The sequence below is a fragment of the Tetrahymena thermophila genome (assembly GCF_000189635.1).
Source record: "Tetrahymena thermophila SB210 genomic scaffold scf_8254691, whole genome shotgun sequence".
Classification (NCBI taxonomy): domain Eukaryota; phylum Ciliophora; class Oligohymenophorea; order Hymenostomatida; family Tetrahymenidae; genus Tetrahymena; species Tetrahymena thermophila.
Genome location: NW_002476457.1, coordinates 556,560 through 569,732, shown reverse-complemented (window position 1 = coordinate 569,732; position 13,173 = coordinate 556,560). Strand labels below are relative to the sequence as shown.

General features: G+C 19.0%; 4 protein-coding genes across 4 annotated transcripts; 2 read left to right on the top strand and 2 right to left on the bottom strand. All coding sequences in view use genetic code 6, as the record gives it.

Annotated features, from left to right (window-relative positions):
* Window positions 1–11: 11 nt before the first annotated feature.
* Window positions 12–472, bottom strand: TTHERM_000324388 (transmembrane protein, putative; the record flags this gene model as incomplete). Its single annotated transcript, XM_012796865.1, has 2 exons — window positions 291–472; window positions 12–162 (listed from the first exon to the last, which is right to left on the bottom strand). Exons 1-2 carry the CDS (start codon window positions 401–403, stop codon window positions 12–14), a joined length of 264 nt encoding a protein of 87 aa, XP_012652319.1. The 5' UTR covers window positions 404–472.
* Window positions 473–2,139: 1,667 nt separating this feature from the next.
* Window positions 2,140–2,961, bottom strand: TTHERM_00324380 (hypothetical protein; the record flags this gene model as incomplete). Its single annotated transcript, XM_001013026.1, has 3 exons — window positions 2,140–2,223; window positions 2,762–2,812; window positions 2,923–2,961. The coding sequence occupies 3 exons, from the start codon at window positions 2,959–2,961 to the stop codon at window positions 2,140–2,142; spliced, it is 174 nt and encodes a 57-aa protein (XP_001013026.1).
* A 1,639-nt stretch (window positions 2,962–4,600) lies between these two features.
* On the top strand, window positions 4,601–6,133 carry TTHERM_00324370 (hypothetical protein; the record flags this gene model as incomplete). The annotated part of the gene is made up of 2 exons (XM_001013025.2): window positions 4,601–5,299; window positions 5,395–6,133. The coding sequence occupies exons 1-2, from the start codon at window positions 4,647–4,649 to the stop codon at window positions 6,131–6,133; spliced, it is 1,392 nt and encodes a 463-aa protein (XP_001013025.2). The 5' UTR covers window positions 4,601–4,646.
* Window positions 6,134–10,092: 3,959 nt separating this feature from the next.
* On the top strand, window positions 10,093–11,542 carry TTHERM_00324360 (hypothetical protein; the record flags this gene model as incomplete). The annotated part of the gene is made up of 2 exons (XM_001013024.1): window positions 10,093–11,311; window positions 11,508–11,542. The coding sequence occupies 2 exons, from the start codon at window positions 10,093–10,095 to the stop codon at window positions 11,540–11,542; spliced, it is 1,254 nt and encodes a 417-aa protein (XP_001013024.1).
* Window positions 11,543–13,173: the final 1,631 nt, after the last annotated feature.

Sequence of the window (13,173 nt, the reverse complement as noted above, 5' to 3'; positions counted from 1 at the left end):
TTATAATATGATCATTAAAATACATTAAATAATTGTAAAAGGTGTAGATAGATAATATATACTTGCGTAAAGCTATATCCTTCTAAAATTTTAGAAGAAAAGATGGAATTCATTAGAGTCTACTTTTAAGTATCTAGAACCCACTAATTGCTATCTTATTCCCTTAAAGAATTATTTTAAAAAATGATTTTTAATAAATTATTATAATAATTAGCCATAGTAAGAGAAGATCATTTCATGAAATTTTAAACTTTAATTCATAAAAATATGATTGAATTTAACAAGAATACCATGCATTTAGTGCACTCCATAAGCTTTAATAGAATATCATTAAAACTATAGCAACTCCTGCAATAATTGGAAGAGATACTGTTACTACTAGCTGAATTAATATTAATTTCATTTTGAAGTTTATTTAGAATTTTTAGCTTCTTTATTAATTAAAATTTTGATTCTACTTATCTTACTTATACACACACCTACCTTAATAATTACTAAAAAAATAATATAATATAAATTTGAAAAGTTATTTAATGTTAAATAAACTTAAGCAAAGTTAATTTTTTTAAAAATAAAAGAGTTTCCATATTTACAACATATCATCTTCAGTTCTAAGATAATTAAAAAAACATTTAAAATAATCAAATAGCTATTCATAAAACTAAACAAATCTAATAAAACTTTAACTCATTTCTTTACATTAAAGAACTATGATAACTTAATAAAAAGTTAGATCAAATAAACAAAGATTAAAGCCAAAAACTTGACCTTATAAATTTAATACTAATTGATAAAGAATTAACATATGTAACGATTATTGTTTGATTTCATTATTTATTTAATTCTAAAAATATCTAAATATACAAATGATTAATATACAATTTTAATTAAAATGTATTAATCCTTTTAAGACTTTCTCTTATTTTCTCATATTCATAGTTATTTTAATTAAATTTCAATTAAAATAAATTTATACAAAAAATTAATAAAAATTTATCTTAGATAAATAAACAAAATCTTTTTATTTTTAATGATAAATTTTAATAATTAACTATTGATTTTATTCATTTCAAACTAATTCAAATTAATTAATTTAAGTTGATTCTAATATATTTTATTTATTTTAATCCCATTTTTAAACAAAAATTTCAAATAAATGTTAGGAAAAGTAAGATTTTTTTAATTATTTTATAAATTTATTTAAAAATATATTTTTAGAGCTTTAAACTTAAATAGTTTCTATCAAAATCTAATTTCAACAATTGATATCAATTTACAAACATCTTAAATTTATACTTTTCAAAAAAATTATTTGATTAAACTTTAAAAAATATTCTTAATAATATTTTATGTATGAATTTTGCTTGAAAAATTTAAAGTTAATAAATTTTATTTTATAATAAATAATTAATCAAATATTTTACAAAATACGCAAATAAAAAACTAAGTTAGTATTTTTGAAAAGTAATAAAATTCATGCATATTTCTACTTTTTTTTAGAGTATTACTTATTTATTTTTCAACCAACAGTTAGTTGTATGATTTTAATCAAAATAAAACTTATCAAACTAATAAAATATTATTTTATTTTTGATCAAGTAAAAATGATTCATTCTTATTTTTATTTATTTCTAAATATTTTAAATATATTAATATCTATTTTTGTCTACATTTACTTAACACAGAAAAAAATGTATAAATTCAAAATTATATAATAAATAATTTTAGAATGATTATTTGTCAATTTATTTTTGTATTTCTTATTGGATATTTTTAACTTATACTTATTTTAAATTCCAATATAAAATAATATCATTTGTAAGTTCAAGGTATTGATCATTTATGATTTCAGGTCTTTAGTGTTTCATCAATAAACAGATAGAGGGTGAATTCTTTTATTTTATATCTTTAAATCTTAAATTTAGAACTAATATTTTAGTAAAAGGGATATAAAAATGAATGTTTATGAGCCCATAATTTAGTTATGTAAATATATTTTATTTTTTATTTATTTTAATCACAATTTTGCAAACATTTTCAAATAAATTTATCTAGCTAGCTAGCTAATTAAAACTATCAAATAATCAATTTTTTTATTTTTTTTGAATTGGCCCAGGAAAATTAAATATTTTGAATTAATCAATAAATTTGTTTCCAAATGTGGTATTTAGAGAAATAGATTTAAATTTTTTATAGCAACAATCCATAAACACCCATTTAAATCTAATTAACAAATCATAAATTTATACTTTAATAAGAATTTATTAGCAAAGATTTCACTTAATTTAAACATTAGAAAAGCTCTGTTTATTGTTTTTAATCTTTTATAATCTAAATTTGATTTAAAATAATAAAAAATTCACACTTTTATTTAACAATTGATGAATATAAATTAAATATTTATTTGAAATTTACTAATTAAAAGTTGATATTTTTTCTAAAGCGGTAAAAATAAAATAATTTTACCTAGAAAAAAGTGCTGAATATAAGCTAGTAAGAAGGAAGCTTGATAAAGATATTTACTAATTTCAAAATATTTTTTAGCAAATACTATTTAAAAAAATTGATAAAATATCTAATTATCTTTAATTTATTTTTTGAGAAATTGACAAATAATTCCTTTTTATCAATCAATATCTTTAATTTTGTCTATAAAAAAATGCTTTTAGGCAAAATGCCTAATTAAGAAAATACAAGTTACCTAAATAAATAAATAATAAATTGAAAAATATAGACAGATAGATAGATACATAATTATTACCAATTTTTGATCCTATTATAACTCATCAAAAACTGGCTTGAAAATAATTTGCTTTGAAAAGAATTCATTAGAAATAATTTAATAAAAGAATTTATTTGAATATTTTTAGTGTTTAAATCTTTTATAATTAACAATAGTTTATAATATAATAAATAAATCACCTTTAATAGTATTTTCATCCTTCTAAAACGCACGTTCATTTTTTAAAAAAATTCAACTATTTAATGAAATAATAATGAAATTTATTTCAAGGTTGGAGCTAGCTAGACCTAATAAACAATAGATTTCTATTAAATTTGTAATATTTGCTTAAATATTAAAACTTTTTAATTTTTTCCTATATTAATTGCGTATTAATGAATTGTATTACGAAGTGACTTAAAAATCCAATAAAAAAAGGAAAATTGACAATGATATTTATTAATTAAGAAAATACTTTAAGGAGCTGATTGTAAACATGCAAAAGTTAATATCTTATCAGTTTTTATCAATATTTTTACTCAAATTAGTATTTTCTCATTTTTTACAATCATAATTTTAGATTTTAACTTTTTTCAAATCAAAAACTTTAAAAGTTAAAGATTATTTTACAAAAAAACCTTCGTTAATCAATCAGCTCTCGCCCAAAACAATACTTACTTAATTATCAATTATTAAATCGTAATTAGAAACTACTTTCCATGAAAATATTTGATTAATGAGGATGAGTAGTTTATAACTAATTACAAATAATAGATTAACTTTATATTAAATGAATTCAAAGTATTATTTTTTTACATTAGAAAAAATAATTGAAAAAAATTAAGTACCAAAAAAACATTTTTAAACTAATATCTATTTCATAGAGAAATTCAAAAGGAAAATAAAAAATCATATTTTTTTATATCAAGATTGGTTGTGAGATCAATAAGAGTTTAATAGCTTTAGAATTTATTAATAAATTAAGACTATAAAACATTGAGAGTGAATTAAGTCTGATTAAATACGAAAGATTTGTCAGAAAAGCTGATGTAAGTAAAAAGTTTATATATCTTACAACTTAATTAAAAATAAATTTACAAATTATAACTTAGTCACTTGCTCAGAAAAAAATAATATGATAATTCTAATTATCGAAAGTAAAGATATAAATTTATACCTTAATTTGTCAACAAAATCTTCCTTTTTTTATATTTCTCTTATAAAATTTATTGTCTATTTGCTTAATATTTAAATAAAATATTTTTTGAGTAATCAAGATAGAAATAATGAACCTCGATGTATTTTTATTATTACTCATATATTGATTAATTCTGATAGGGTGTGTAATTATTATTATGCTAAAAGGTAATGAAGTATAATATAATAAAACTATTAAATTTTAAATATTAATTGATTCTATATTTAAAAATACATATAACTATATCATATGCTATATTTTACAAAATAAACTTCTTTTTAGGCACTAGTAAAATTTTTGTAAATTTCTCAGTTTATCAAAAAAATAGTGAATATTAATTCAAAGATCATTTTTTATTTTCATATTTTAGATTTCTAACAATTATAATTTCGAATAAGTACTAATCAGAGAGGAAATTTCACGTTGGAACGATTGCCATTAAAAAGAAGAAATTCTGATAAGTTATGCTGATATTTATTTAGAATCTGATTATTTATTTTGTAGGAATGTAAATACAAATTATAGGCAGGAGAAAATCAAAGCTTTGCAAATTATATACTTACTTACAATTTGTTTAAAAATAGAAAAAAATACTTAACATTCATGATATTATATGTTTAAACATAAAAATTTTATAAATAATTTTAAATGAATGAAATTCACTCAAAAATTTTTATATGAACTAAAATTGAGATTTCAAAAGTTTTTGTTTAAGTAATTCTTAGAATGTAATTAAAAAAAGTAATAAAAATAAATTAAATCAAAAAAAAACAAAACAAAACAAAATAATAATTGAGCTAATAAAAGAAAAAAAGTGTAAAAAAATCTTTAAATTCAAGCAGAAATCAAATAATTTAAGTTTCGTCTTTAACATTAATGTAGTACGCCAATTTTGAAGAAATCGAAATCTCTGATTTTACTTATGACCAAGATAAATCAAGTAGCCTGCAGCTATTTAGCACATAAAATAATGATTTATTTATTCCATATTAAAATTAATACTAAATTTTAAATAAAATAAATCATTTATCAGAAAAAGAAATAGATCTAAATCGAAACTAAAAACCTAAAAAAATTAAAGTGTTCAAAAGAATTTAGAAGAAATTTAGATAAACTGGAATCACAGCCATAATTTAGAAATAGCCACCTTATGAAAAAGATTTGAGATTACTAGCAGGTTTGTAAATCTCTCCAGAAGGAGTAATTAGGTCTCACAATGATGCTATTTAATTAAGTTTTGGATACTTGTACAATCCTCTCAATATTAAATACTTTATAAATTAGTAAGTAATTGAAGTAGAATAGTAATTGGTTGAAGCCTCTCCTGAAATATCTATAAGTAAAGCTCTTGAATATTTATCTCATACTCCTTGCTAACAGTTAACTGATACATCGAATATACTAAAAGATATTTATAATTAAAAAATCAATTGAAATAATTGAATATAACTGATTAATTACTAAATTTAAATAGACAATCACTAAATTTATTTTATAAGAAATGCTACAAGTATATCGAAGAGTATACCTCTAAAAACCAAGGAGCTATTTTTTAATATTTTATAAGAAGAATAAATCTTATCACATATAGCGAGGAAGTGGTTAAAGCTGGCTACTCTAAAAGTTTTTTGGATATGATTGGAATTGATGTTGAATAATTTAGCTCAAAGATTTTGCAAAATCATAAAATAGACCTTATTTAAGACAATCAAGAATCCTTAAACTAAACTGTATGTGGAATAAATAATTCTATCCTTAATAGTGCTCCTGTAAAAAGATAGATTAAAATCACTACTATTGATGGATTTGCTCTTAAAATTAAATATGAAACAGATTAAATAGATTTAAGTGATACGCAGGACATTCCATTTTAATGCAAGCTTTCTATTGTAAAAATTACTGCTAATAAAAAAGAAATTCTAAATCTAATTAAGCATAGATAAGAGGTAATAGAAAGAAAAAAATTGTAGTCTTATGACGATTTTCTTTAAAATGAATTACAAACACTATTTAAAAATTAATTTTGTGCAAAAGAATCTAAAAAATTTATTGAAAAATACTATGGAGAATTAACAAATAAAATTTATACAAAAAAAAATAAAGTTAATTCAAGAAATCATAATTTTGTAAAAAAATAATTTTAAATTATTTAAATTGAGCAATTAAGCAACAATGAAAGCAAATAATTAGCCCAGAAATATGATGTAATTTGAAATAAAACTTCAAAGTAAGTAAGTAGCTAGTTTAATCTATAAAATAAAGACAACTCTCTTAAGATGTTAATAATTTAGCAAATGATTGATAGAATAAACAAATAAAAAAATACTTTAAACAAACTGCTTAAAAATTAATTATTTAAATTAACTCTTAATCGTAGTTTGCTAAATTTAAATAACCCTATCAATAAAAAAATTCTACTAAAAGAAATATAAATAAATGTTTTTATACATTTCTAATAATTTATTAATGATTTAATTATTTATTATATCATATATCTGTTTATATGTTTATTTACTAAGCATAGCTAAATAAATATTTTTATTCTTAGAGAATGAATGAAATAATATTCAAAATAATTTTTTAATATTTAAAAGCCCTTAATTAAAGCAGTAATGGTATTTAAAATATTAAAAATAATTTACCTCTTAAAAAAAATATTCGAGTCATATCAAAAAAATAAGAAATTATGTTTTTAAATGATGAAAGTACTTAATGCATTATTGTATCATCATTTCAACATTATGCCAATAAAAAAATATATTACCAAAATAAAATTATGAAGTCAAAAACATTAAAATTAAAATAAAAAAACTAAAATTTGAAATAAATTTAATTAAAAGTATATATTGGAGTTTTATTTAATGTTATAAAAAAATAATTTATTTTTTAAAATAAGTTCAAAACACTCTCAAAAAAAACAATTTATAAAAAACAAATAATAGCTTATAGAGAGCTTTATTGATGCAAAATTTCTGTAATAATTAAAGATAGATACTCTTCCATATATTATGTATTACTTTAATTATTTTTGTATGTTTTCTTCAGTATTCATTCATCTATTAGTAATTGTTTTTTTAATCTAATTGTATATATACTTACTTTCTATCCTATTTATTTATTTATTTATTTTATAATAAAACGAAAACTAAATTTATATCTTGAAAAATTTATTGATAAAAATTAGTAAAAAATTATAATTTAATCTTAAAAACGAAGAATTTGAAAATTTAATTGAAATTGCATTCAAAAATAATTTTTATTTTAATTTTAAAACTTAATTAAAATCTTCAACATTATTAAATCCACCTTAATTAATTTAAGAATTGATGATATATCTTTTAATCTAAAATTAGAACCAATATTTAATTAAAAGTGAAATAAAAATACTTATGAGAATATATATAATTTAGTTAATGTAAATATATTTTATTTTGATCACAATTTTACAAACATTTTCAAATAAATGTATCTATAGAGTAGTTAGAGCTATCAAATAATTTATTTATTTGAATCACTCAGGATAATTAAATTTCTTGAATTAATAAATAAATGTGTTTACAAATGAGGTGTTTAGAGAAAAAAATTTAAACGTTTTCTAGCAACAATCAATAAACACCCATTTAAATTAAATTTACAAATCATAAATTTATACTTTTCTTAAGAATTTAATGACTAAGACTACTTTAAAAAATTATATAAGCGTCTGTCTGTTATTCTTAATAATCTTTTATAATCTAAATTTGATTTGAAATAATAAAAAATCAAAACTTTTATTGAACTATTGATGAATATAAATTAAATATTTTTTCTCAATTTACAAATTAAAAGTTGATATTTATTTCTTAAAGATGATATAAATAAAATAATTTTAACTGAATCAAAGTGCTGAAAATAAACTAATAAAAAACCTGATAATGAATTAAATTTTACTATTTTCAAAATATTTTTTAGCAAATACTATTAAAAGATAATTTAAAAAATATCTTTAATTTATTTTTGAGAAATAGATATATAATTCCTTTTTATCAATATCTTTAATTTATTTTGTCTATAAAAAAATGTTTTTATGCAAAAGAACCTAAGTAAAAAATTAAAAATTACTTAAATAAATAAATAATAATTGAATAATATAGATAGATACAAATTATTACAAATTTTTGATTCTATTTTAACCCATCGAAAATTCGCTTCATAATAATTTGGTTTGAAAAAGAATTCAAAAGAAATAATTTAATAAAGGAATTTATTTGAATCAATAAATTTTACAATCATCAATAATTAGAAATAGTTTGTAATTTAATAAATAGCCTTTAATAAAATTTTTATACATCAATAAAATTCAACTTTTAAATGAAATAGAAATGAAATGTATTTCGAGATTGAATAGACCAAAGAAAGCAATAGATTTCAATTAAATTTGTAATATAAACTTAAATATTAAAACTTTTTGATTTTTCGCTTCATATTAATTGTGTAATAATGAATTGTATTCCTAAGTAACTAAAAACCCAATAAAAAAAAAGGAAAATTAACAAAGATATTTATTAATTAAGTAAACACTTTAAGGAGCGGATTGTGAACATACAAAAATTATTAAATATCTTATCAGTTTTTATCAATATCTTTTACTCAGATTACTTTCCTCACCTAATTAAAGTCATAATTTTACACTTTAACTTTTATTAAAGCAAAAACTTTAAAAGTTAAAAAATTATTTTACACAACAAACCCTCGCTCTCATACCAAAAAATACCTAATTAAAAATCTTTAAATCGAAATCAGAAAATAATTTTCATGAATATATTTCATATCTAACTAATGAGGATTAGTAATATATAACCAATTATAAAAAATAGATTAATTTATTACTTTTTAACATTCAAAAAAAATGGAAAAATAAATATTTAGGATTAAATGAAAGATTTTTAAAGTATATCTATTTCATAGAGAAATTCCAAATGAAAATAAAATAACCATGTTTGATTGCTTGTTTCTCATGATTGGTTGTGAATTCAATAAGAGCTTAATAACTTTAGATTTTTCTAAAAAATTATAACCATTTGTCTAAAAATAAATAAAGCCCGATTTGTAAGAAAAACTAAGCTGCTGTAAGTTAAAAAGTCAATATATTTATTTATTTATCTTACAAGTTAATTAAAAATAAATTTACAAATTATATCTTAGTCAAATTGCTAAGAAAAAATCATATTGCGATTCTAATTATCTAAAGTAAAAATATAAATTTATACCATAATTTGTCAATCAAATCTTCCTTTTTTTATAATTTTAGTATAAAATATATAGTCTATTTATTTAATATTTCAATAAAATGTTTTTAGAGTTATCGAGATAGAAATAATGAACCTAAATATCTTTTTATTTGTTATAACTCATATTTTAATCAATTTTGATAGGATGAGTAATTATTATCATGTTAAAGGTAATGAATGAACTATAAAATAATAAAACTATTAAATTTTGAATATTTTTTGATTTTATATTTTAAAATACATATAACTATATCATATTCTATCTTTTACAAAATAAACTTCTATTTTAGGCACTAGTAAAAATTTTTGGAGTTTCTCAATTTCTCAATAAAATAATGAAGATTAATTCAAACAAAATCTTTTAATTTCATATTTTTGATCTCTATTAATTATTATTAAGAATCAGAATTAATCAGAGAGGAAATTGAATGTTGGAAAGATTATCATCAAAATGAAGAAATTCTGATAAGGAACACAAATATTTATCTTAAATCTGATTATGTATTTTTGAGGAATGTAAATATCCAATATATGCAAGGAGTAAATCGACGTTTTACAGATAATATTGTTACAATTAATTTAAAAATACAAAAAATAGTTAAGATTCATGCTATTATATGGATAAAAATAATATATTTTTGTAAATACTTAAAAATTAATAAAATCCACTCAAAAATGTTAATATGAAACAAAATTGAGATTTCAAAATTTATTCTTTAAGTATTCTTTAGAATGTATTTAAAAAATCTAATAAAAATAAATTAAATTAAAACAAAATAAAATAAAACAAAACAAAACAAAATAATAATTGACCTAATAAAAGAAAAAGATATCAAAAAAGTGTAAAAAAATCTTTAAATTCAATTAGAAATCAAATTTTTTAAGTTTCACCTTAAACATAAATGCAGTATCTCAATTTTGAAGAAATCTATATTTCTGATTTTATTTATGACCATGACAAATCAAATAACTTGTAGCTATCTAGCACATAAAACGATGATTCATAAATGTCATATTAAAATTAAAACTAAGTTGGAAATAATATAAATCATTTATCAGAAAAAGAAACAGATCTAAATCGAAACGAAGAACCTAAAAAAATTCAAGTCTTCAAAAGAATTTAGAAGAAATTTAGATAAACTGGAACAGCTGCCATAATCTAGAAAAGGCTACCTTAAGAAAAAGATTTGAGATTACTAGCAGGTTTGCAAATCTCTCCAGAAGGAGTAATTAGGTCTCACTATGAAGCTATTTAATTAAGCTTTGGATACTTGTACAATCCTCTTTATATTAAATACCTGATAAAATAGTAAGTAATCGAAGTAGACTAGTAATTGGTTGAAGCCTCTCCTGAAATATCTCTAGACAAAGCTCTTGATTATTTATCTCATACTCCTTGCTAACAGTTTTCAAAAGCATCTATCTTACTAAATGATATTTATAATAAAAAAAAAGAATTAAAAAATCAATTAGATTAATTGAATGTAACTGATTAACTACTAAATTTACATAAACAATCTCTTAATGTATTTTATAAGTAATGCTACAAGTATATCGAAGAGTATACCTCTAAAAACCAAGGAGCTATTTTTTAATATTTTATAAGAAGAATAAATCTTATCACAAATAGCGAGGAAGTGGTTAAAGCTGGCTACTCTAAAAGTTTTTTGGATATGATTGGAATTGATGTTGAATAATTTAGCTCTAACATTTTGCAAAACAATAAAATAGACCTTGTTTCAGACAATCAAGAATCCTTAAACTAAACTGTATGTGGAATAAATAATTCTATCCTTAATAGTGCTTCTATAAAAAGCTAGATTAAAATTACTACTCTAGATGGTTTTCCTCTTAAAATTAAATATGAAACAGATTAAATAGATTTAAGTGACGAGTAGGGTATGGTACAAAATTTTCCATTTTAATGCAAGCTTTATATTGTAAAAATTACTGCTGATAACAAAGAAATGCAAAGTCTTATTCAGGATAGATAAGAGCTTGTAAAAAGAAAAAAATTTTAGTCTTATGAAGATTTTCTTTTAAAGGAATTACAAACACTATTTAAAAATTAATTTTGCGCAAATGAATCTAAGAAATTTATTTAAAAATTCTATGGAAAATGTACAAAAAAAATTTATAGAAAATATAAAAAAATTAATTCATAAGAAGATAATTTTGTAAAAAAATAATTTTAAATTATTTAAATTGGGCAATTAATTAAGTAATAATGAAAGCAAATTATTAGCCCAGAATTATTATGTGATTTGAAATAAAATTTCAAAGTAATTAAGTAACTAATTTAATATTTAAAATAAAGACAACTCTCTTAAAATGAATTTAGCTAACTATTGATAGAATAAACAAATATTTTAAATAAAATGCTTTACTATTATTTATTCAAACTAACTCTTAATTGAAGTTTTTTAAATTTAAATAACCCTTTAAATAAAGCAATTATACTAAAAGAAATCTAAATAAATATTATTATACATTATTTTATTATTTATTATGTCAAATGTCTTTTTATATTTTTATTTATTAAGCTTAGCTCAATAAATATTTTTATTCTTAGAGAATGAATGAATGAAACCTCTTATATTCTATAAAGTCTGACTTTAAATTAATTTACATGACAGCAAAAAACCATAAATAATATTATTCATTTTCAATTAAAATTTTAAATAGAAAACACCAATAAAAAATATTGAAACACTTTTTTTATAAATTTTATTATTTATATTATAACATAATATATTAATATTCAATAAGATCCATCAATCTCCTTCATTAACTAATTGTATTTTGTAAGATATATGATCAACAAAATAGTCTATGATTTAAAAATCAAATGTAAAAATTAATAATAATAATAATAAAAATAGTAATCTCAAAACTTAATAAATTTCTAATTTAAAAAAATATCAAAAATTCATAAAAATTATTCTTTTATTTTATTATTATCAAGCTTAAGAAATTTTCAAATATCTAATTTATGGCTTTTTGAGGTGGAAAATAATAAAATGATATCATATTTTATACAATACGAGTAATAAATAACTAAATAAATACATATTTTTTGTTCTAACAAGTTATTAAATAAAATAATTAAAATAATTTTAACAACTGTAATAATTCAAAAGTCCTGAGCTCAAAAGAAAAATTGTCTAATCTGAGAGTTACTAAGAAATTTTACTCTTTTAAAATTAAGAAAAATTATATCAATGAATAAGTCTAAAAATATAAATTATATTTATGTGAATTTACCCAAAATATGAATTTCAAAGAATTTTTAAAAAAATATTTCCTTAGACTTGTGAGAGATTTAACTCTTCATCTACAAGTATTATGAAAATAATCTGAATTATTAACCTTTTAATGGAATAAAAAATTAATAATAATATCTATTATCTTTATAGAGTTAGTTTGTATATGCTTGTTTTGTTTTTTTTCACTTTAAAATATAACAAAATATTATATTCTTTATATTAAAATTAAAAAAATGAATTTACAATACTTATTGATAAATACCAAAACTTATTTTTTCATGATTCTTAAAGCAAATAATAAAAATTAAATTTATATTTTAAAAATTTTTTAACTATATAAAAATTAATTAAGTAGATAATAAATATTATTACACTTTTATCTCTAAAAGATATATAACTAAATAAATAAATAAGCTAAGAATTTCAGAAATTTTCATTTTCAAAAATTTTTATAAAGTAAATGGTAGCTATTATTCTACATGAGTTGTATGTATGTATGTATGTATTTATTTATTGCATCTCCAATATTTTAAACACAAAATATTATTATGCAACTAATTTTAAGTGTTACCTATTGGAAATATCAAACTTATTTTAATTTAATTTATAAAATAGATACTATGTTAGGAAATCTATCATGTGTTTCATCTCAGATAAGTATTTTAGAAAGGTCTTAACAAAGCACAAAATATGCTAACTAGTACACATTCTATGGAT